Raw genomic sequence first — 22322 nt, 5'->3', positions numbered from 1 at the left:
CATTAGTCTATATGGGCATAGGGCATAGGGCACAATTATTTTATGTAAATTTTATGTAAATTTTATGTAAATTACTGCATTATTAAACTTCAAGCGAATGCTCAATCGCAATATCATGTGACCAATCGCGTTGATACACGTATTCGTGTTTTTGAAGTATCACGAAACGCTTGCGCATGCGGCGATCATCATGCCGGCGCGTTTGCTAGTTCACCGCGCGGCCGCGCTGTAGCGCCACCGGTGTCGTCAGCCGGCATCACGCCATGATCCGCGGCAGGCTGATAATATTTAACTCGGATCGCGTAATGCCGGTTACGCAGTCCGTCGCTGTAAGGCTGTCCTTCATCTTCGATATACCTGCAAGTCGTCGCTGAAGCAGACCACCGACAACAATCAACGGACAGGGATAAACCGTACTCGCGTACTCTATCAGAATTCAGTCTCGGGAGAACAAACGGCATCACAGGAGCGAGATCGGTCGTTGAAGAGCAGCAGAGATAAAGGTGAGTCTGCATGAGTCCCCAATACATCGCTGAGATGATCAGCGCTATGTCGATGACTTTTCAACCCTTTTCAAATAGCACAAGAGCGCGTGCTTCAAAATTATCCTAAACATGTAAACAATATGCCTGAAGAACGCGCCTTAGGATGTCTCGAGTACGTTCAGAATGACTTCATTTTATACTGTATGGGCTCATTACTATCAACGTCAGTGAGACCTTAACTTGGGTTTAAATTCTTTCTCAGACTTGAGCATAGCTGGTTAAGGTTCAATTGCTGTAGAAACGGGAATTAGTCGTATGCGCACAAACTTCTCCTTTTTGTATTTTATGTCATTATGCGCGCGCACGCGTTGAACGGATCAACTGGTTCGGCTTTTACGGCTGGACGCGAAAATGCGTGTTCATCTCTGCAGTATTAGAAAGCTGAGGAGGAAAGAAGCAAGTTTGAGAGATTATTGCGTTACACAGTACACCGCGATGTTAATTATTTACACGGTCTAACAAGTCTTTACGTTTCCCTGGAGCGTACACGATCGGCAGATAACGGACAGGAAACTTCTGCCCGCGGCACTTCTTTTTGAGAATCCAATTTCGAGCCCTGATCGTTCTCGCAGCGGATTATCCGCGCAATCGAGCGAACTGTACGCTCATCGCCCAAGATCTTGACAGGACTGTAATTTTTCTACTTTTTATTATTAATCTCCTGTCGTATCCTCTTTTCCACTTCTGCTCGACTTTTGGTGGTCATATTTGTTTTCAGAGGCCCTTAACGCTATACACCGTTTAACTCTTTGTACTCTTTGTAACTCTGGATTAATTTATCTGACAAAGATCTTTTTATTAAATTTTTGCATAATTCATTCGTCGAATGAATTAACAACGCGGTTTTTGCATTTGTTACGTCAGGCTTCTTCTCGGCTTCGTCTCTTTTCAGAATTAAATATGAATTATGGCGTGACTCGTCGTGTAATTTTCATCTTTTCGCGACGACAAAGCGACAGTTGAGTAGTTTTTCGAGTGGGAAATATATAGCGATATTTTATATACGCGAGGGAAAGAGAGAGAAAAGTAAAATTGAGGGAGAGGCACTCAACAAAACAAAAAGGTTTTTTTCCAGCCACGTCGTGTTGGATAAAACGTGGGTATAAAATGTGTTCTTTCTCATCAGGAACTGAAATTTCTCTGGAACTGCGTCACTTGATTGATAATTGACGAATTTGCAATATTCGACAAAATTGTCACCAAGTCTCGCAAGCGTAGACTTTCGTGACTTCTACGGTAGAACATCGCGTCGCTGACCGCGAAGTCAAATCGCGTGTCGAAATTGCGCGACCGAAAATTCTACGCGCGATATTCGCGATCCGATGTCCAATAGGAGACCACACTCCTTAGGATTGCCAGCTAACAATCTTATTGTCTCTAGAAAACCAATTTTCTCATTAGGCATTAGCCGTCGTATCTCTCGGATATCGAGCTTGTTGCGAATCGCGTGATTTGTCGCGTGATCGTTAATCGTGCGACCTGCGATTGCCGCGCGCTCCTCATGGAAGACTGAAATGAAGCGAGTCGTGCGTCACAACTTCTTGTTGATGCATTTTTTCTTTCAACAAATTTCAGCACAATCCGCTGATGCGTCACCGCGTCGACGCGGGGCGTCAGTCAAGGTTTCGGTGGCGGAATGCCAAGCGCCTAACGGTGCGGGGAAAGAAAAAGATTCGAGAACGATCATGAAGACGAAGGCTCGTTGTGCGCATGAAGTAAAGGGTACCGGGAAATGTTTACGGCGTTAACTCCGCCGTGGAAATTAAGCTGCTTGCCGCCAGAATGCACCGTTATTACGCGTGCGTCTGTTTCGACGGTTATCCGCTTGGCGTACGCCGCTTGGAGTTCGTGCAAATCTTTCGCACCGGCTGCGCTAGCTTGCATTTTTTGTCCTTTCCGAAACAAGCGATAATCCAGCCTTCTTCTATGAGCTGAGGGGACTCTTGAAGAGCCTCGAAAGAAGAGAGAAAAACACACCGCCCTCCTTTCCTCTAGTTAGATTGCACGCTAACGGGGGGGGTCTTTTTTTAATATATTACTGGCGTTCTCTTTCCATAACATTTGATTTGAGAAGCTTCCAAATTTCTCGCTTCCTATGCTACTTCACGTGTAACTTAGCAAAGGAAAGAAGGAAGAAGGACGCAACGAGTGTTCTTCGATACTTCAATCGAGAAGAAAGAGCAGGCTTCTCTCTGGAGGCTCAAACAAACGCTCGTAGCGTGTGAAATCAAGACAAGAAAAAAAGAAAGGGACAACGAGAAAAAATAGCTACGATTCGCAAAACAGCAAACTTCTTTCTTTTAAGCAGATATGTCGGTTACATCACGAGCGATCGCTGCGTGCGTTCTACGGCGATTCTCATCCCGTTGCGAATGCTCCATTCCGCGATGAACGCGAAATACCATCCCATCGCGTCGCCTCTCTTCACCGCAAATAAGTGTTTCCTGTTGCACGGTCTCCATGGTGAGAGAGAGAGAGAGAGAGAGAGAGAGGAGAGAGAGAGAGAGAGAGAGAGAGAAAGAGGAGAGAGAGAGGAGAGAGAGAGAGAGAAAGAGGATGGCCGATTGTTATATTGGGGAGTTAATCGTTGAGCGCCATTCAATCACCTCGACAGTGCCACGATATTTCCCGATTGAATGTTTAGATTAATTTAGATAAGTGATAGTGGAATAGAATATGATAGTTGAATTGGATAGTTGAGTGAAGTCGTGATATAACGCGATGAGTCATATTGAATAATAACGACGAATGATTCTGAAATTCGCCGACGAAACTGTACGTTCACGCTTTCACATTATTTCTGGACTCGTATGAAAAAGCAGCGGAACGAATTGCCGAATCAACAAAAAAATTCGTCAACAGGAAGTAAAAGGAGAACGAAAAAATGTGCAATACTTCTGCCTCATCCTTCGTTTTATTCAAAAGACGCTCGCAATCTAGAGGAAGGAAATAATGTGGGCAAAAGAATGGCCCAGATAGACAGACTCGGCAGTGCACGCATTTAATATGTATTTTATGATGTCATCGATGCGGCATAATATGTTTGTAATATGCTTGCTGTGAGAAATACATATTTATTGTTCCATACTTTGCAGCAAAATATCAGTTTGTTCGCATTGCTAATTAATTGCGCCCTCTTGCCGACACAATTGTGGCATGCGCCGCAATTTTCATGGCATCAGATCGCTTCTTTTATATGCCGTTATAATGTTTCTTGTACGAAAGCGTATCTTTTATGTACTTATGCTGCTATTTTAATTTTCGAATTCAGATTATTATATCACCTAAAAAAAAAGTATTCTATCCGTAAAGTGGTTTTTCCCATAGGCTGCTCATATTCTAAGCGAAGCCTTTTTACAGAAAAAGGATTTCTCTTTCGATAAAGCGATTAAAGTGAACCATTCATCTCAAATTTATTAGATATTATTCTAACTGTTCTCCTCTTATTTCAAGAGGATTTTCTCCTGTGTCAATTAATTATCCTCTTATATGAAGAAGAATATGTTGATTTGAATGTCGGCTTCTTTTATTCAGTCATGCTCTACCTCCAGACACGAACGAAAAAATAATCATATGCTCACGGGTCAGGATATTTGAAACGCTTTTTAAAGTATGTGTAGGTTTTTAAGGTATGTGTAGGTTGCTGTAACATATAACGAAAAAATTTACCCATATTTGCTCAAATACAGTTTATAATCGATCGCAAGAAGTTGAATAATATATTCTTTCTTTTAACTATGTTTACGTACAATTGCTTATGATGAACATCTTTGTAACTGTGAAGTCCATAACAAAACTGACTGGAAATTTATTAGTTACGATAATCTTATTTCATTCGTGCCTACTTATTGCAGAACTGGAGCCAGAAGTGCATCTATATACATATTACTTTGTTGCTACACATTGTAATAATTTTTTCAAATTAACCAGTATAACCAGTAAGAATAAAGTACAGTAAAAATAAATGATAATCCTCTTGGAAAAAGATTGAATAAACTGTGTACAAGAGGAAATTTATATTAAAATCAATAAGACTTGCACTATACATGTACAAGTGACATATAATCCCTCTAACTTTAAGAATAATGTGTTTATAATATTTTCCTTTGAATTTTAGAGGAATCCTCATAGATTCCAGCCAGCAAGATGAAGCCATGTGCAAGAATAAAATCTTCTAAAATTTGGATGATTCCGCTTGTTTTGAAATTATTCTCTTGGTGGGTGATCATAACGCGGCTGTGCGATCAGCCGGCGAGTTCCTTATCGTGGATATTGCACGAACAATGCAAAATGCAAAATCAAACGATGAGTTGCGCTTACTCGAGCACACGCAACTTTGAAAGGTGCGTGCACAGTCGCGCATTAATGAGTCAATATCAATATCGTCGTGTCATGAGACCTCGCGACCCGGGTGATTCACTATTCTCGATTATTCAAATTCAAATACAAATTCAAATTCAAATACTCGCCACTTGCCAACGCTTCAGTCGGACGTTCGCATCTTTCGTTCCTATTTTTCCTATTAAACGTTATTTCTTATTTTCACATGTTTTCTCCTATTTTTAGACATTACTTTTTATCTTCACGTTTTCTATTTTTCCGTTAATTCCGCGACTGCCCGTCACTTCCCCGCTCACAGACGGGATGATGAAACATATCGAGCGGATCGACGCATCCTATCGATCGCGACGAGTCACCATCGTCACCAACCCGGCAGATCATCGTACGCAGTGTGTGTACGCATTTTGCGCATTGTACACGCACGCGCTGCGCGCGCGCGCGTGTGTGAGTGCGCGTCTCCGGTGCTCTAACACGCGGTCGTACGAGACCCGTCGACCAATGCCAGCTCGTACTCTCGCCGGCCTGGCGATTACACGTACGTGTCTATACAAAGAAAATCCACGGTCGTTAAAAGAGAGAAAGAAGGAAAGAATCAAAGCAGAGCGGGACTCGGGAATGGCACGTATCGCGCGCGTGTGTATGGGCGACGTGACAAGACGCGCGTTGAACGCGCAATAAACGTTGCACAATGCCACGTCGCGCGATGCCATGCCATCATACGATGATCAGAGAGAGTCGCGTGATTGATAAGTGGATCGATCGCGCGGCGGATTGCCTTTGCCGGATTGTCTCGCGCGACTTGGAAATTGCGGGAGCGCGCGCGCGCGCGCGCGCGGCGAGTCGGCTCTTCCGGTTCGAGAACCGGAGCGGAGAACCGGCGCGAGAGACAGCAGGCGGCAGACGAGGGGATCAGCCAGGTAGCTAAAAGCATCCTGGCCAGGCTCACTGTGTCACTTGGGTAGAGGCTCTTGCTGCACGGTATATGGCTGACGTGCGCGGGTCGATACCACGTGTTGTTGAAGAGCTAAAGAACGCGTGTTGCGTCTCGTCCGACACCATTCGCCGGTTATAAGTGGCGCGAGTCGTACCACGCGATCCTATTGGCCGGAAGCATCTCAGCTGAGGTTTAGCGATACTATCGTGGCACGACTCTCCTCCTCGTACCACACGAGCCCGCGCGAATTCCAGTGTTTTTGATCTTGACCGGCCGGGCTCGTTCCGGTTGCGGCGTCGTTCCACCTGCGATCGCAGACAGTCTGTGAACGTTCAGCAGAAAAAAAATAACAAAAAGACAAAAGGAGTGCGAGAGAGGGGAAGGGACGACCAGGACGAATAATTCAAGAGCGACGGCAGTCGGTCGGTAGAAGACCGATCCGTTACGCCGTGGACATTGAAAGTGTGATACTCGCGTCTCGTCGAGTTCTCATTAGTGACGAAGATTTCGAAGAAGCCCAGAACACTTTCGATCTCTCGCGGGCGGTGAGAGATTTACGAGGTGAGTCCTAATTTCGCGATTTCATTCGAAGAAGAGGTCTGATCTGAAAAACCGCCTTACATGTTTTGTACATGTTTCGATTTCACGTAACATTTCCCAAATGTATGCAGCGTTTCGTCAACCGTCTGTAAAATGTTTCTAAACGGTTTCTAAACGGCATTATCTGTGCGTAGTCGAGTTCTGTCGAGTTTACTGAAAAATAACCGGTTAATAGTGCATCAGTAGAAATAAGTTAGTCGAAGAGTAAGGGGTGAAAATGAAGAGAGAAACGATGAATCTCGATGAGAACAGTGATGTTTCTCTTTCTTTTTTTAACATATTACTTAACGTAGTTAGCATAGTCTTCTCATCGGCTGCTGGACAGTAGAGAAGAAAATAGGACAAAAGAGAAGACACAAGCATGAAACGATGTAACGATGTAACGAAACGACGAACACAAATCATTGATAACTTGCGATCGTGCGACTTTGAAATGACATAAGTGCAACATTAAGATTTTTAATGAGAACCCCTATTTTTCATAACGTGTTCTTGTGACGTTGGAACATTTCTGCAAAATCAATTACGAACCTTTTTCTGATGATTTTCTAAGTTTAACAGGCGTAGGCATTAGCATTATCCAAGATTGCAGTGTTATACAACTGTCTGGTATAACACGAATATCGAAGATTGCGAAGATCGTCGCTTATGAAAATTGCAGACTCTGCTCGAAAATGTTATTTTTTATCTCCCAAATAACGACGTCCTTGTGCAATAATACAAGTGTACACACATGATATATATTTGACGGCATGCGATACAACACGTGCTTGTCGAATGTTCGCGTGATAAAAAAAAGACTCTCGCAGCGGTCTACGCTCGCAATCGGTTATATTATGCAAATGTGAATTTTTATGCAGCAATATTCACGGGTATATAGTGCTTGACAAAAGGCTTCCGGAACGCAAATTACTTCAAAAGTATGATTTGTTCGAAAGAACATTTGAAACCAAAATGGTAAGGTTTGAAAATCTATTAGCTGCTGATTTTCGTTTGACTTTGGAATGACCTTATTAAATTCAAGATCAAAATCTTAAATGAAAACTTCTAATCTTCATAACATGTCCTCGTAGCTGACGTTGAGACATTTCCGCAGAACTGGTTACGAACATTTTTCATGTAATTTTCCGAGTTACACGAGTTTTCAAGGTTTAACGTCACAGACATTAGCATTATCCACATCTCAGGCTTCCGCGATGTAGAGAAATGTTTGATTTGAATTTTGGACTTGTACGCGTCCATCATCGACTTGTTTCGGAAGAAGTGAACTGGATCTAATTTTTAAACTCTATTATACTTTTGTTTCGAGCATCTTTTTTTGCTTAAATCGATAATCCCTGAGAGAAGTTGTCGTTCCGGAACTTTTGTCATGCATTATATATATATATATACAGGTATAGGCAGGCAAGTTTTAGAGCGACGAAAACGAAAAAGAGAGAATAAAGTACGCGTACCTTTTATCGTGTTACATAATTGACCTTTCGACTTTGAACTATGACGTTCATATCCGCATTAGATGTGCATAATAGCTGACCAACTTCTTCCGACGAATCCTAAAAATGTTTCGACGAATCTTAAAAACGTGAATACATGAAGCTTAGATTAGAACAGGTCTGTGAGTTTACATAAAAACGCACATATGTCTTGACACTAGCCTTGACACCTTATGGTGAAAATTAACGCTTTCAATGTAAAACAGGTATTTATTAAACAGCTGGCACTCAGATGCATTCTACATGCCCGGAGAAAACGTGCCTAGAGAGAAAAACACTTTTTTTTTGTCATGTTTGTCCCCCGTATTATCATATATTTTCGTCGTTAAACTGTTATTGAAGTCGGAAGGGGGTAAAAACTTTTTAAGTGCCGAGTCTAGCAGCCGGCATTCTTGCGCGAATTTTATCCAATATTAAAGTGCGTCAGGAGTTACTATATTTGTTTACTTATCATAATTTATTATTTATTTCTTAGTTTTTATACATCGTAATATTGATGAGACTCGTTAATTATTTATTGATTATTATTCTTTGTAACTACGTATCATATGAGTACCAAGATAAGATTAAGGAATATTGAATGATTTATCAGATATATCTTATATTTTATTTGGACATTTTCTCTCAGAAAAATCAAATGTCTGGATAAAAATCCGGATTAAGAAATAGTCGGGTAACAATATCTGAATTATTCAGAATCGACATCATTGATATGTATCGACAATTTACGTGTCACGAACATATCCGTAATCTTTTCACATACTTGTAGTTCTTGTTTTTAGTTTTTAGTTTCGCAACCTTTACGGATAATTTTGCGAGTTAATTTCTCCGTTATATAGATACGTAACGAGTTAGGCGTTATTGATATAATAACAAAATGATACCGAGAAGAGGTCGCACTTGTTTGCACTTGTTATCACAAAAAGCTACGGCTAATTGCATCCCCATCACAGATAAATATAAACGATGCTCAACAATATTGCCGTTAATTATTCGTTAATTTATCACAATCAGCGTCGCGCCGTTCACGTATTGCTGATTCTAAGGAAAGTAATTTTAACACGCGCATACAATAACTTATCATAGTTTGTGCGCTCAAGTTCTTAAAATTGTCACATTATGTAATGTATAATATTAAATAATGCTCGTTTTCCTCGCTTCTGACATTACCAAGTGAAAGTTGACGAGGAACCAGGAGTTTTGAAAAATTCATTTCTCTCTCGGAAGATTATATCACAAGATTTCTACAATATTTTTATATGTATTCTTATATTAATATAACATTAAACAATTCATTTTTACTCCGGAATATTATTATTACAACGTGAGATCATTCTGACATTTTTTATATTCTCAAATTTACAAATTTGAAAAAATTTTAAATTTTGAAATTCTTAATATTCAAAGAAATTAAACTTTGCACGATGATGAGAAGAATATAGTCACATTATTCATCTTGCTATTCAACATGACGAAACTGAAATTGACAATTCGACCGAGTCGACGGCGTTTGCGGGTTTAACGATCGTCAGTGCTTATCGGCAGACAAGAACGCGCGTGTGGTATTCGTGTATGCGTGACGATATCGAATGATAAGAGAATTTTTCGATCGACCGATCACGTGAAGTCGCGTGTATGAAAAATAAACGATCGCTCGGGCTGCAGTAAGAATTGACCTTAGTGCTACGTAACCTTAGCATTGACCGAGTTCGATCGAAGCAGCTGACTGTTTGAAGTCGTGTTCTCGAACTTGACATTAGTCATTCTTTCAGGCCATCTAGCCGGTTTCATTCAGCTCCAGAAGCTGTGCACACTCGTACAACTCGGATGACTCAAGAGATAGTCGCATGTGATACATCCGAATGGAAATGAGATTCCGATAATGAGACTATTATATAATAATTGGAGCAAAATTAGCTCGCGATTAAAATCCTGTTCTCTCAACTTGTTTGAATTCCACACTCGAGAGATTAGCCGACCGCTCTCGCCTGTCTATCCAATGTTCATGTTATTCCCGACAGCAAAAAAATTAAGATACTCTAAAGATATTTCCTCTTTGATAGTCAGGTTTTTCATCTGAAAGGATCTGAAATAAGTCGCTCGACTGATAATAAGAAGATATGGTTGGAAATCATTCGGCGCCGAGATTAACATTCTGCTTTCTTTTCGCAATTGGATTCGTCGTTCGAGAAGTCAGCCGACCGCTCGGCTGACCATCCAGAGTTCATTTTGGGCAGGGAAATTTGAATCGCTGAGAATTTTGTGTATGTAAATTTTGTGATGTAAAACTTGAGATGAAACTCTTCTTCATCGACCGCATCCTCCGTCCGAGAGGATCAGCTGATCGCCCCACGTGCCGTTTAAAGTCCACTTAGCCGGTGACAGTGTTGGATATTAATTTATTAAAATCATAATTGACCAAAAGTAATCGACAGATTAATAATTAAAATTAATTGATCGTCATAGAAAATATCAATCGTCGTGTAAAATTACGATAATTTAATGATCAAACGGCAAAATGCAATCGGTTGATGAAATTAATAAAATTGAAAGCAAAATGCCTGAAATATGTAATAAGCTGAATACGACATAATCGATCGAAACAATCGTCACGCGTGGTGACAATTAACTCGATGTTGATCCTAAAACTGTTTCGATCGACCGACATTTCCCGATCGATTGACACGAGGATAACGAGGAAATCTGACGGATCTTTCGACGCGGGACGAGATACGCTTCGCGATGGAGAAAATTCGCCCTTCGACCGGCGGATCATCCGTTCCGAGATGAGAATCAGCTGATCGCTCACCCGAGCTCAAGCCGCTGCGCAGGCGGCCGCGAACAGACGCCGTCGACGGCAACAAACCGTGACGACGGCGTCCCGGCGCGGCGCGGCGCGGCGCCGCGCGAGCCTGCGCCTGGACGCCGGACTGAAGGGATCCAGCTGGCAGTCGATAGGCAGTTTCTCGACCAGACATCGTCCAGACAACTGCTCGGATTCTGCGGTTCCTCTCGACACTCACAGTCACGCGGGACATAGGCGGGTCCCCTCGGCTCTTAGGTAGAGAGACTCCTTGGCTGCCGATCGCGGCGTCGTTTTCAGGATCAAGCGACGACCATGAGGACACTGAACGAGACGTGTCTACGTGTGTGTGTGTGTGTGTGTATACGCTCCGTAGTGTCGGTGTCACTAACCCTACCCGCGACCCGCAAACTATCAATGGCTATTGACTCTTGAGAGCGTCGACCATCAGTCCATCAAATTTCACGTATCTACGTGAAATGGCTCACGTATCTACGTGAGCCTAGCTCGTTACGTGCCGATCTTTCGACCACAGTGGTCTAGAGCAATCGCCCGGCAAGCGAAAGACCCGGGTTCGATTCCCGGTCTAGCGACTACCGCGCTCTCGATATTTTTCTCTCCTCGGAACGAAAAATGAGATGCAGGTCCCGAACGCACGACGTCCCGTCGCCACCTAGTACGCCCTCCTTCTTTCATGGTCTACATACATCTACGTGAGCCTAGCTCGTTACGTGCCGATCTTTCGACCACAGCTACGTCCTGTCTCCTCGTTTAGATAACGGATACGATTTTTTCCCCGGCAAGTTCCTCAAAGGCGAATCAAAGCGGGACCGAGAGAGATGAGTACGCATCATTGGCGTAATTTTCTTGCTGACTCGGCGAGGTTGGTCCTATCTGGGGCTTTTATTCCACTTTGGACTCTGGTTCAACGAACTTTGCTCGGTCATGAAATTGAAATTTTCGCGAGGAGAAAGAGAGTAGAGTGAGAGAAATCGCCATGTCGGTATATTCTTTATTCTTTCCTCGCTTTCGTTTATTCGGAGGAAAGCCCTCTTGCATCTCAGCTGCTGATGGTGTGGCTCCCTAGATCCGCTCTACGTCGCTGTGGCGAAAGTTTTACAGGTGTCATCCTCTCGGGCAGGACGACGTTTCGTTAGCCGTGCTCCCCGGGCTCGTCGGCCGTGATCAATTTATTAGCGGGCAGGCGAACCGTACGGTGCGTAACTCGCGGAGCTACGCAGGTAGCTCTTCGCGTCACGCAGGTGGTCGATTTTCAGGTCAAGCGCTGCGACTTTATTATGCGTCTGCTAACAGACCTCTTGTTGTTTCCGGTATGGTAATCGGGAATCGTGTACATGTATGTGCGTGCGTGTGTATGTGTGACATATAAAGGTGACATAAATAATTTCGGTATCGTCGAGAATGGTATTCGTCGCTTCCGTACACTTTTGGACTCTCGCGTTCGCTATTGTTTTTTCTTCGTATCACACAGGCGAAAGCGTTTTTTCGCAAAAGCGTTTATAACTGCGCTAATTACGTCACGATTCGAGCCGCGTTTCAGTGCCATCGGCGGTGCGTGCGGATCTACATGCGCATACGATTATAACGGCGAGGATGGTTCTATGTCGGGCTTTTATTCTACTTTGGACTTTGGTTCGATGAACCTCACGAAATTGAAATTTTTGCGAGAGGGAAGAGAGTAGAGCGAGAAATCGTCGCCACGTCGTGTTCCTTATTCTTTCTTGGCCGTTTGTTCGGAGAAAAGTACTTGAAATTCGCTCGAAAGGCGCTCGCATGAAAAAAGCACGTTACTTGAAACTTTTTTTCACCTGAAATTCTCGAATTCGAGTTTCTCTTTCTGTTGAATCGCCACTGCAACAAATATATTGTTTACACGTCGCGTGATCTTTAATCGAAAAATCAGCCTGTGGGTTATCCGAATTTCATTGCGCAGACTGCAATCGCGGCAATCGATGCAAAAGAGCAAAATGGAATCTTCTGCTGAGTGGATCGATTAGAAGCTCAAGGAGGTTCGTTCAACTCGACTGGATTATCGATCGGTTTCTTCTTTCACAGCGCAATTTCAGAATCATCGCGCGGCAATCAATCAGAATCATTGTTGGGTAATAAATCGACAATTATTAAAGGCTATTGAATGAACAATATGCAATCCATGCATAAACAAGTTGAGGTGAATCGAATGATTGTGCAGAAACAAATAAATGATAATTGCTAATGGTGAAGGTCAAGAGAGAAAGAGAGAGGGAAAAAGAGAGAGGGGGGAGAGGAAGGAAGAGAAGGTCTTCACGGCAGCGAATCGACGCGTTCGTCGTGGTCCTTTGTAGACTGCAGAGATGTGCGAATCAAGAATTTTTATGTCGATAATCGAATCTATGAAATTTCACTCGAATTCGAATTGAATCGAATGAAATCGAATCGAATCATTAAAAAATTTAACATGATTATTAAACAATGATGCAAATAATGCAAATAATGATGGAAGATTTTAATATGAAAGGGAATATTGATACTGTAATATCATCCTAGAGTAAAATATATATTTAAATATTTAAAGTAATTTGTAACTAAGTTATTAATTATAAGTTAAGTTAATTACAAGTTAAGGGTTCAAACATACACAGGCCCAGATGGCTCGTTTTGTAGCTGATGCGCGCAAACGATAATGTATTTGATTCCTATTCGAATTATTCGGATTCGAATCACAGGGATTCGGATTCGAATCGAATCGAATTCGAATAGTTCGCACATCTCTGGTAGACTGACGAAAATCATTTCCATTCTTGAAGATCGTTTGCATTTTCGGTTGACAGGCTCTGATAGGAAGCAAGAATGGCGCCGAATATAACCCGCGCACCGACAGAGGTGTTCTTCGAGGAGGAGACCGTGGCTGAGCTGCAACCGATCGAGAAGAAGCCCAAGTATGTCAGCCGCATTGTTTGGAGGAACGTAGTGATCTTCTCGTATCTGCATATCGCGAGTCTCTACGGGATCTATCTGGCGTTCACGTCGGCCAAATGGGCAACCGTCATTTTCGGTGAGTGGCGGATCATCTCGAGGAAATGAAACGTTACTCGTACGTTGTTACTCGCGTCGGCACTCGCAGACACCATCGTCATCATGAATCTCGAGCGAGACACGCACAGGATTCGCGCAAGGATCTGGAATTTAGACGGCTGGGAAAACGGTGACGAGGCGTCGCGTGCTCGGAGCGAAATTAGAAACGCAAATTTCAGCGCAAAGGTCAAGCGGGAAAACTGAGAAAACTGAGTCATGGCTGGGATACTTTGCAAACAGAACGTCGATTGATTTCCATAATGCTCACGTCGCGTCGCTTCGGCCACGCGCTATCGCAGAAACTCTCTCGCATAATGAGAATAAATACGCGAATGAAGGGGAACTGGAGCGTCGCTCGGGCCACGCGAGGAAATTGAAAAGCGAACGGAGTATACGACATCGAAGCGCGCGAACGCGAAGAGGAGAACTCGAGCGATTGATAGAGTTAAACTGCTGACCGATATAAATATCTGCCTGATATATTCGCGTGTCAGCACTCGATCGTTCATTTGTATCGGTCATTGCTTTGCATTTGTTATCGCGTAAGCAGCCGGCCGAGGCGACCGGTCTCGACTTTCACGTCAGATTGATTGCCATTGTATGTTCTGTTTGATCTCATGCTGACACGAGTTTTTTACAGAGTCAATCAAAGCCGGCTGGGATTATCAAAGTCAGCCTTGGCGCGAGCTCGTTTATGTGATGCTTCTCACGAAGCGAGCTTCTCTCTGCTCCGTGATAGCAGTTCCGTTTCGGTGATTAGAACGTAGGGTCTCCGGCCGGAAGCGCGGTACCTTAAACACGAGCTCGTGCAGTTGCTAGTCGTTGCCCCGCTCGTGGTCGATGGCCGTGCATCAACTCGTTCGCGGCTCTACAATGTGTGTATATGAAGCACATCCAGACTAGCTTCCCGGCAAACTAATCAACTTTAGTTTTTGCGAGCCTCTTACTCGCGACAGCTTCATTTTCGCGAGAAGAAAGAGAGGCAGGCAGAGAGAGAGAGAGAGAGAGAGAGAGAGAGGGAGAGGGAGAGAGAGAGAGAGAGAGAGAGAGAGAGAGAGAGAGGGAGGGAGGGGGAGAGAGAGGGGGGGAGAGAGAGAGAGAGAGAGAGAGAGAGAGAGAGAGAGAGAGAGAGAGAGAGAGAGAGAGAGAGAGGACGAGTGAAAAAGTTTATCGATGTCCCAGGACTGGTTGCCTTGGATCAATCCAATTGACAAGCCGAGTTAATCCTTAAAGGCTGCCATGAAATTTCATCATCCCATGCGAATTTCTGATCTTATTGAAAAATGTAACCTGACAATACTAATCCTGTAGGTTTTTATTTATTTACACTATCAGTAGCGACAACATCATGATAAGACAGATCAGTTGCCGCTTTGCTGCAAACGATAACAAGCTGAAAGCTGGCTTGGGCTGGTATCTGATGGTAGCTTTTAAGGATTAGGCATTGCTGATTAGGTAAAAGGGATTAAGAACGTGTTAGCGCGTACGGCTGGAGACCCGAATATCGTGTAAGGTTTATCGTATTGATAACTTTTACCGTTTCCGTCGACTGCAAATACGGAAATTAGCTTCGAGAGGGACTAAGGTCTTTGAACCACACGAGTGGTTTTCCCGGAAACGTGTTTCAAACAAAACGAACGGAGCGAATGAATAAACGACACGCGTTGGTTCCGCGCTAATAAATATATGCAATTTATTGCAAATTATTTGTCACGATTATCCGGTGGATTCAAGCTTGAGTTGAGCGGCGACATACTCAGCGTGACAGTCAACACAGTTCTTGTATTTTCCTTCGCAACTTGAATAACAAGTGTATGTCGTGTGTGTATCTACACTTTTCCTCGAATTATTAGACATGCGTAGATAACGCACATGCATTATTCCAACTTTCTTCGAGCAACTCACTCGCCCGTTGTCGCAACGTTTGCATTAGTTGAGAGAGAGAGAGAGAGAGAGAGAGAGAGAGAAAAAGAGAGAGAGAGAGAGAGAGAGAGAGAGGACATGATTTCAGTACTTAATTTTTAAGAATAATAAATAAAATAAATAAAATAAAAAAAAAATTTTTTACAAAACGCGAAGTTGGCCGCAGCTTCCAGCTTTCTTGGAATCGAATTAAGATTTAGCCTGCGCGAATTCAAGTTGAAAACGTGGAATGTTTCAGAGACGCGATTCTACGTACGAAAATCCAAAGCTTACCCATATCTCTTCTGATCTTCGTTCTTTACATCCAGAATTTTATTTATCTTAGAATTTTATTTTTTCAGTTTTTTGTAGTTGTTGTAAGAATGGGTTTCGATACCACAAAAGTATACCGACACGTTATCATCTAAGGAAAAAAAGCGTGAGTTCTCTCTTAGTATTCCTGTTTCTAATCTCGATAAAGAGTCCACACGTTCGAGATAAGAATGGAATTTTTATTTTGTAGTTATCACGATCATATAAGCAACTTTATGACTCTTTACTTATTTTGGGAATTTTAATCTGAATTTGTGCTGTATCTGGGCAAAATCCTAGGAAATTTCTACAAGTGTACACGCGCGAGATTTCCGTCGTAGGCTAGGAGCAAATCACCCAGAGGTAACGGCTCGACGGAGATCGATTATCACGCAGGAGTCACGGAAGAGGATTGTCGCGATATGTCCAACCTGCTTCGCGCGCATAACGTCCTACTTTTCTCGATTGCAGCATTTTTTCTGTACCAAATGACCGGCTTGGGGATCACAGCCGGGGCTCACAGATTGTGGGCACACAGATCCTACAAGGCCAAGTGGCCGCTCCGTCTGCTCCTCGTAATTCTGAACACCATAGCGTTTCAGGTAAGCGATCCGATCTGTCGCGTCGCGATATCGGGGGCGAATAAATCGCGCGACTTAAATAGCGGCTCGACTTCATCGGCTGATTCGCGTCGATACGCTGCAACTCCACGAGCGTTCTCATGAAATCGGAGATTTCGGCCGATTGGAGTAATTCGATGAAAGTGCCAACGCCTGGGCACACGTCCTTAACCCTCAAAAGCTATGGGTACTATGGGTGAAATTTCACCCCGTGCGAATTTTGTTTCGTTTTTATTGAATGCTAAATTGCAAGCAATATCTTCTCTACTTCTTATCCGTTGCAAGCAATATCTTCTCTACTTTTCATCTAATGTTCAATAATAATAAAACATTTAATCACGTTTGTTTGACGTTTTATGTTTAAAATAAAAAAATATATATATACATCGAGATGATATTTTTTATGATTTTCGTTGACGGTAGCTTTTAAAAGTTTACACCTGAACACCTTTGTCGTTTCGGTCTGTGAATAAAAAGAAATGGACGCAACAATATGCCGACTCATGCCCGTTTTTACCAACCTTGGTTAAACTAACTGGCTAATTATTCCAACGGAATTGATCCAATCGCATTTGCCGTAAATTATAATTGACAAACAAAATCAAAAGTGATTGGTTAATTCCGATGAAATAACTAGCCGATTAAATCAACTATAGTTGGTAGAAACGGGCATCAGTCGGTTTAATAAGATATAAAAGATAATTATATTCACGAGATGGGGCAAATCTCACCTGGGATTAGGGATGTAAATAGAAAATTGTCATGTAGCATTTATTATGAAGCAATTATTGTGAAGATTTATTATGAATTATGAAACATAATATCGAATAATATATATTATGAAGCAAATATATATTATTCAATATTATGTTTGTTAATATGTGCTTCATGACAATTTTCTATTTACATCCATAATCCCAGGTGAGATTTGCTCCATCTCGTGAATATAATTATCTTTTATATCTTAAACCGACTGAGTCGGCATATTATTGCGTCCATTTTTTTTTCATATCTAAGTGTACACTTAAAAAATTTCCTCTCTTATTAAACCTGTGGCACTATTCAATTAATTCATTTTTATTCTAGAAGAATTGTGATTCGTGATTTTTGTATGAATACATCACATGAAAATTCTTTGCATACGATTAGGAGATACATACATAACAAGACTTCATGACGCTTTTTATCATTGGAAGATTGATACGTTCAACTTGGAAATCTTGCGATCGATCGATCGGTCAATCAATCTTGCTACCTGAGACGATATTTTTTGAGTTAGTGTTGAAGTTACATCATTACGCGACGTCGCGATACTGAAGGTTGCATGTGGAAAACGGATAAACAGCTCGACCGGCATATCCGCGCCGCGTTGTCCGGAGAAGATATCCTCTTCCTCGTGAACGCGAAAGCGTAGGTGGCGGGTATTGTTTTCTCGTTCGTATCGATCATCGTTTATCGCGCACGAGTGAACACTCTCGTTGTTTTTGCCCCCTTCGGGATCCCAACGAGAAGGCCTGTCTGACGCGAAGAGGGAACGTAGCCAAGGGAAATGTCCGCCTACGCGATCGGAAAATCTGATTTAGCTCTTAGAGTACAAACGCGCTATCTGTAAGTCAAAAGAAGGTCTTCATCAAGTGACACACTTTGTGGGACGCAGGACGCCGCGATCGATTGGGCCAGAGACCACAGGGTCCACCACAAGTTCAGCGAGACCGACGCCGACCCGCATAACTCCAATAGGGGTTTCTTCTTCGCGCACGTAGGTTGGCTCCTCCTCAGGAAGCACCCGGATGTCAAGGAGAAAGGCAAGGTGATCGACATAAGCGATCTCAAGAGCGATCCCATATTGATGTTTCAGAAAAAGTATGTGTTGACCTTGATTGAAGAAGAGAGAAAGAAACAGGAGTCGAGTAGAATTTTCAGGACGGATTATTCTTCTTTTCAGATATTACGCCCTGCTGATGCCTCTGATGTGCTTTATCCTGCCTACTGTGATTCCGGTCGTGTGCTGGAACGAGACCTGGACGAACGCTTACTTCATACCCACCATCCTCCGCTATATCTTCACTCTGAACGTGACGTGGCTGGTGAATTCGGCGGCTCATTTCTTCGGCAACAAGCCTTACGACAAGTTAGTATAGCTTCTTCTGCTCTTTAGCAACGAAGACGACATGCCGATACTTCCATTAAAGTTCTGCTTTCTCCTTCCCTCGTAGATACATCAATCCTTCGCAAAACAAAAGCGTCGCCATAATGGCCTTGGGCGAAGGCTGGCACAATTATCACCACGTCTTCCCGTGGGACTACAAGACGTCCGAGTACGGCAACTATACATTCAACATCACAACCGCGTTCATCGACTTCTTCGCGAAGATCGGCTGGGCGTACGATCTGAAGAGCACCTCAGAAGATATGGTGAAGAAGCGGGTGGAGAGAACCGGCGACGGCAGCCATGATCTGTGGGGTTGGGGCGACAAGGATCAGACGCAGGAGGAGAGGGATCAGGTGATGATGACGTATAGTAGCGCGAAGAATCAGTAGAGTATGCGTCACGCGTGCGAGAGTCTCAGGTATAATGTAGACACTTTTTAGCATTAGTTTACAGTAGAAGGGGCAGGGAATTCAGTTATTTTGTTTATGCAGATTCCAAGACATTCTTCTCGCGAAAGAAATAAAGAGAGGGAGGGATGGGGGGAAACGAGTGACTGGGTCGAGAGCCGGCTTTCAGAAACTGTCGACGCGTTGCGCGATTATTTGGCGGGTTCCATGTGTGATGGTTTCTGAAGATTCCGGCCAGTAGCGAAGACGAACATTGTGATTTTCTTTAACGATAGTTGCGACACACGGTTTTGCCTCGGGACGGTTTTCCCACGCGCTCGATCGATAGCTGGTAAGACGGATCGCTGCGATTTCCGCGCGCGCTGCGCCACGTATTAATTATCTGGGCACTTTGTACAGTTTGTATAATTTTTTAAACGCGTAATTGTGTAACGGACATGCATATGTCTTTGCGTATATGCGTAATTGGTACGTACCGATCGTGAACGCGCGAATCAGCGTGCTTTCGCGCATTGAAGCGATTTGTCGCACTCACACAACTGAATCAAATTGCAGGATAATTGCGATTATCGATTGTTAGCAGCAAGATTGACATGAAGCTTCTTCGACCATTTAAGCTCGAATGAGATTCACGAAGAAGCACGAGAATTTGAGTAATATTTAGGAGAAATTATAAACCGGTCCAGTTCTAATGCTGACGTTAAATATGGGGTCTTTGATAATTTGTCTTTCGTACACACGAAACTCTCTTGAAATCTGCTGCAGAGTTTGTCGGATATTTAATCAATTGCATTCAACATTTTCATTGATTTCGCAGGGAATCGTTCGCGTTTTCTCGATCGAATGATTCGCGTATTCTTTGATGTGTAATCCCAACAGTGATCGTGACGTGCTTCTTCAATTGGAACCGTCCTTTCAGCGATATTGTCTGGAACGTCAACGAAATTAATTTATCGGCGAACGTGAGCATTAGCTTATCGCGCCCTCCCTCTGAAATGTGTAACCCTAGTGTAAGTGAAAGGAAGTCGAGAGATCAAATTTGCGGTGTCGATCGACAGGAGTTAATTGTAAGCAGTTAATGAGAAATTTTCTGTTTCGATAGCAAGTATCGAGCGAATTGCGCGACTTTACGTTTCTTTCTTTTGTTCTTTAGTTCCTATTTTTTACGGATTTCATATGTTAAGTTAGTTCTCTTACCGGTTAATCCGATATAACTTATTTATGCAAGAAATAAAAAAAGGAAACTACGAAGATTTATACTAATAAGGCGAGCGTCGCGATATAATAAAGCATGAGCACATAATATTGTATGAGATGTCTGTATTTTCACCGATGTTATTTCTTTCTCGAAAATTGACTTGTGTGCGACACATCTCGTGAACTTTCTTTCCGTCACCTCACTCTACGCCATCAGGTCTGTCGCCTATGAGGAAACGTTTCCAATCGCTCGTGTTTTTATTTTTCCTATTCGATCGACCGATCGAATCGAGCGATGCTTCGCTGATTATACATTATATCGTCACGGCGAGTTTTAGTCGTACGAAATGCTGATTATGGCGACGCGCAAGGAGCCAATGCAACGCGTATCTCGGTTATCACCGGAGGATTACACACGAGGGTGCCTATGACGCAACATGTAATCCTGAAGACTCCCGGAAGGCGAGCGTCAACTGGCCGTCGGCGTGCTCTCTTGAGAAGTAATCCTTGAAACAATAACGGTAATAGAAAAATGTCCGACCACGATACGTTCTCACTAATAAACGTTCGGTTTAACCACAGTGATATTAGCTCGACGTACGGCGTTTTCGAGTTAAGCAATTTCACAATTATTAGTTGCACAATTCTCTCGGTTCTCGGTCGTAAGTCGCGACACGCTGAGAAGACAAAACATTGCATGCTCTTGATGATCTGTATTATCATACAATACACGTATATGATAATACCAGAGAGGAACCTGAGAGCGGCCAGTACGGCGTTTTCGGCGACACCAACTTTCCGCATTGGGAAAGGACGCCATCTCTAATATCCAAAGAAAATGTTTCAAAATAATGTATATACAGGTAATATAAACCTTATGCACCGACGAGATACTATAAAGATTGATGGCTTTACGGGACTGATGGTCTCGGGACATTTTTTATCAAGTACGAGCGACGAACTTGCGTAAAAGAGCTGGAAAACTTTACGAGACGTATCGTTCAGAGGACAAAGGTTATCCGCGGATGCCACTTTCCCCGTATTTATCCGTAAAAATGATCGTAATACAGATTAAACAGCCGCGGGAGCAGCTGCGGAAGAAAAATCTATGCGGTTTTTACGACCTCGGCAGCAGGCTCTGATTTCATCTCGTCTTTATCATCAACGAAAAAAGTGCCTATTTTAAAGAGCGATCATAAAATGAAACTACTTTGTCATGCTTATATCATCAACTCCCGCTTCAATCTCCTACCCTCGATAGAGTCTCAACGCACGATCAAACGCGAGTTATGAAGATTCAGGCCTGGTCTACAATCCGTGTCGTAAATTGGAAGCCGTAAGAACTGGCGAATCACAGTCGATTATTACAAAAATAATCGGCTATAATTGGTCAGTTCGTAAGGCATACAGCTTACAACACACATTGTAGACCAGGCCTGAGTTTCCGCGAAGAAACTAGTCGGGGTACGTTCGCAGCCGCGGTGGAATTTAACGCTCGCGTTCGCAAGGGCCTAACATACTACTCGCGAAGCGATGCCATCGCTCCTCTTTTCACAACAGTGCGGATGTTCAACTCCTTTCTTCCTTATTTTCCACGACAAGGATACCGCGACGAGGCTCTGACGAGGCAAGTTCGCTTATATCCAGCGTTTATGTCAAGAACGCTTCTTGGGAACATTCCGCTCGAGGGGTTAGTCCGCGACAGAAAATTTCCTGCGACCGGAGACCGCTGTGGTTTAAAGTTAAATTGCAGCAAGGGCATTGTTATCGGGCAGCCCTGAGACGGGCTGCTGTCATTCGTCCGTTACGTCTGCCGCGTGCCTTTGCGACTATCGGCAAATTCAGTTTTTTCGATTGTACGCGCGATTTCAAGTGGCCATAATATATGGCGATAATACATGGCAATATGTAGCAATAATATATGTGGTAACAATATACGGC

At 43.0% G+C, this 22322-nt stretch overlaps 1 protein-coding gene across 3 annotated transcripts; it reads left to right on the top strand.

Moving 5' to 3' along the window:
• Nucleotides 1–293: 293 nt before the first annotated feature.
• LOC105190432 (acyl-CoA Delta(11) desaturase) lies at nt 294–20556 on the top strand. 3 transcript variants are annotated; one of them, XM_011153195.3, is made up of 6 exons: nt 294–503; nt 13548–13771; nt 16477–16607; nt 18283–18488; nt 18571–18756; nt 18842–20556. In XM_011153195.3, exons 2-6 carry the CDS (start codon nt 13567–13569, stop codon nt 19164–19166), a joined length of 1053 nt encoding a protein of 350 aa, XP_011151497.2. In that variant the 5' UTR covers nt 294–503; nt 13548–13566; the 3' UTR covers nt 19167–20556. The 3 variants fall into 3 exon arrangements, with proteins under 3 accessions (XP_011151497.2, XP_011151498.2, XP_025161642.1); XM_011153196.3 differs by lacking the exon at nt 294–503 and adding an exon at nt 5830–6381; XM_025305857.1 differs by lacking the exon at nt 294–503 and adding an exon at nt 10833–10974.
• Nucleotides 20557–22322: the final 1766 nt, after the last annotated feature.

Source organism: Harpegnathos saltator, unplaced genomic scaffold (assembly GCF_003227715.2).
Source record: "Harpegnathos saltator strain DR-91 unplaced genomic scaffold, Hsal_v8.6 scaffold1, whole genome shotgun sequence".
NCBI classification, from domain to species: domain Eukaryota; kingdom Metazoa; phylum Arthropoda; class Insecta; order Hymenoptera; family Formicidae; genus Harpegnathos; species Harpegnathos saltator.
Note: the sequence above shows the minus strand (reverse complement) of the source record. Positions and strands in the feature narration are given on the sequence as shown.

Excerpts from the sequence above, each read along its gene's own strand:
- LOC105190432 (XM_011153195.3), top strand. The coding sequence starts at position 13,567 with ATGGCGCCGAATATAACCCGCGCACCGACAGAGGTGTTCTTCGAGGAG. Across the intron at positions 13,772-16,476 it reads ATGGGCAACCGTCATTTTCG|CATTTTTTCTGTACCAAATG; the intron begins GTGAGTGGCGGA and ends TCTCGATTGCAG. Across the intron at positions 18,489-18,570 it reads ATATTGATGTTTCAGAAAAA|ATATTACGCCCTGCTGATGC; the intron begins GTATGTGTTGAC and ends TCTTCTTTTCAG.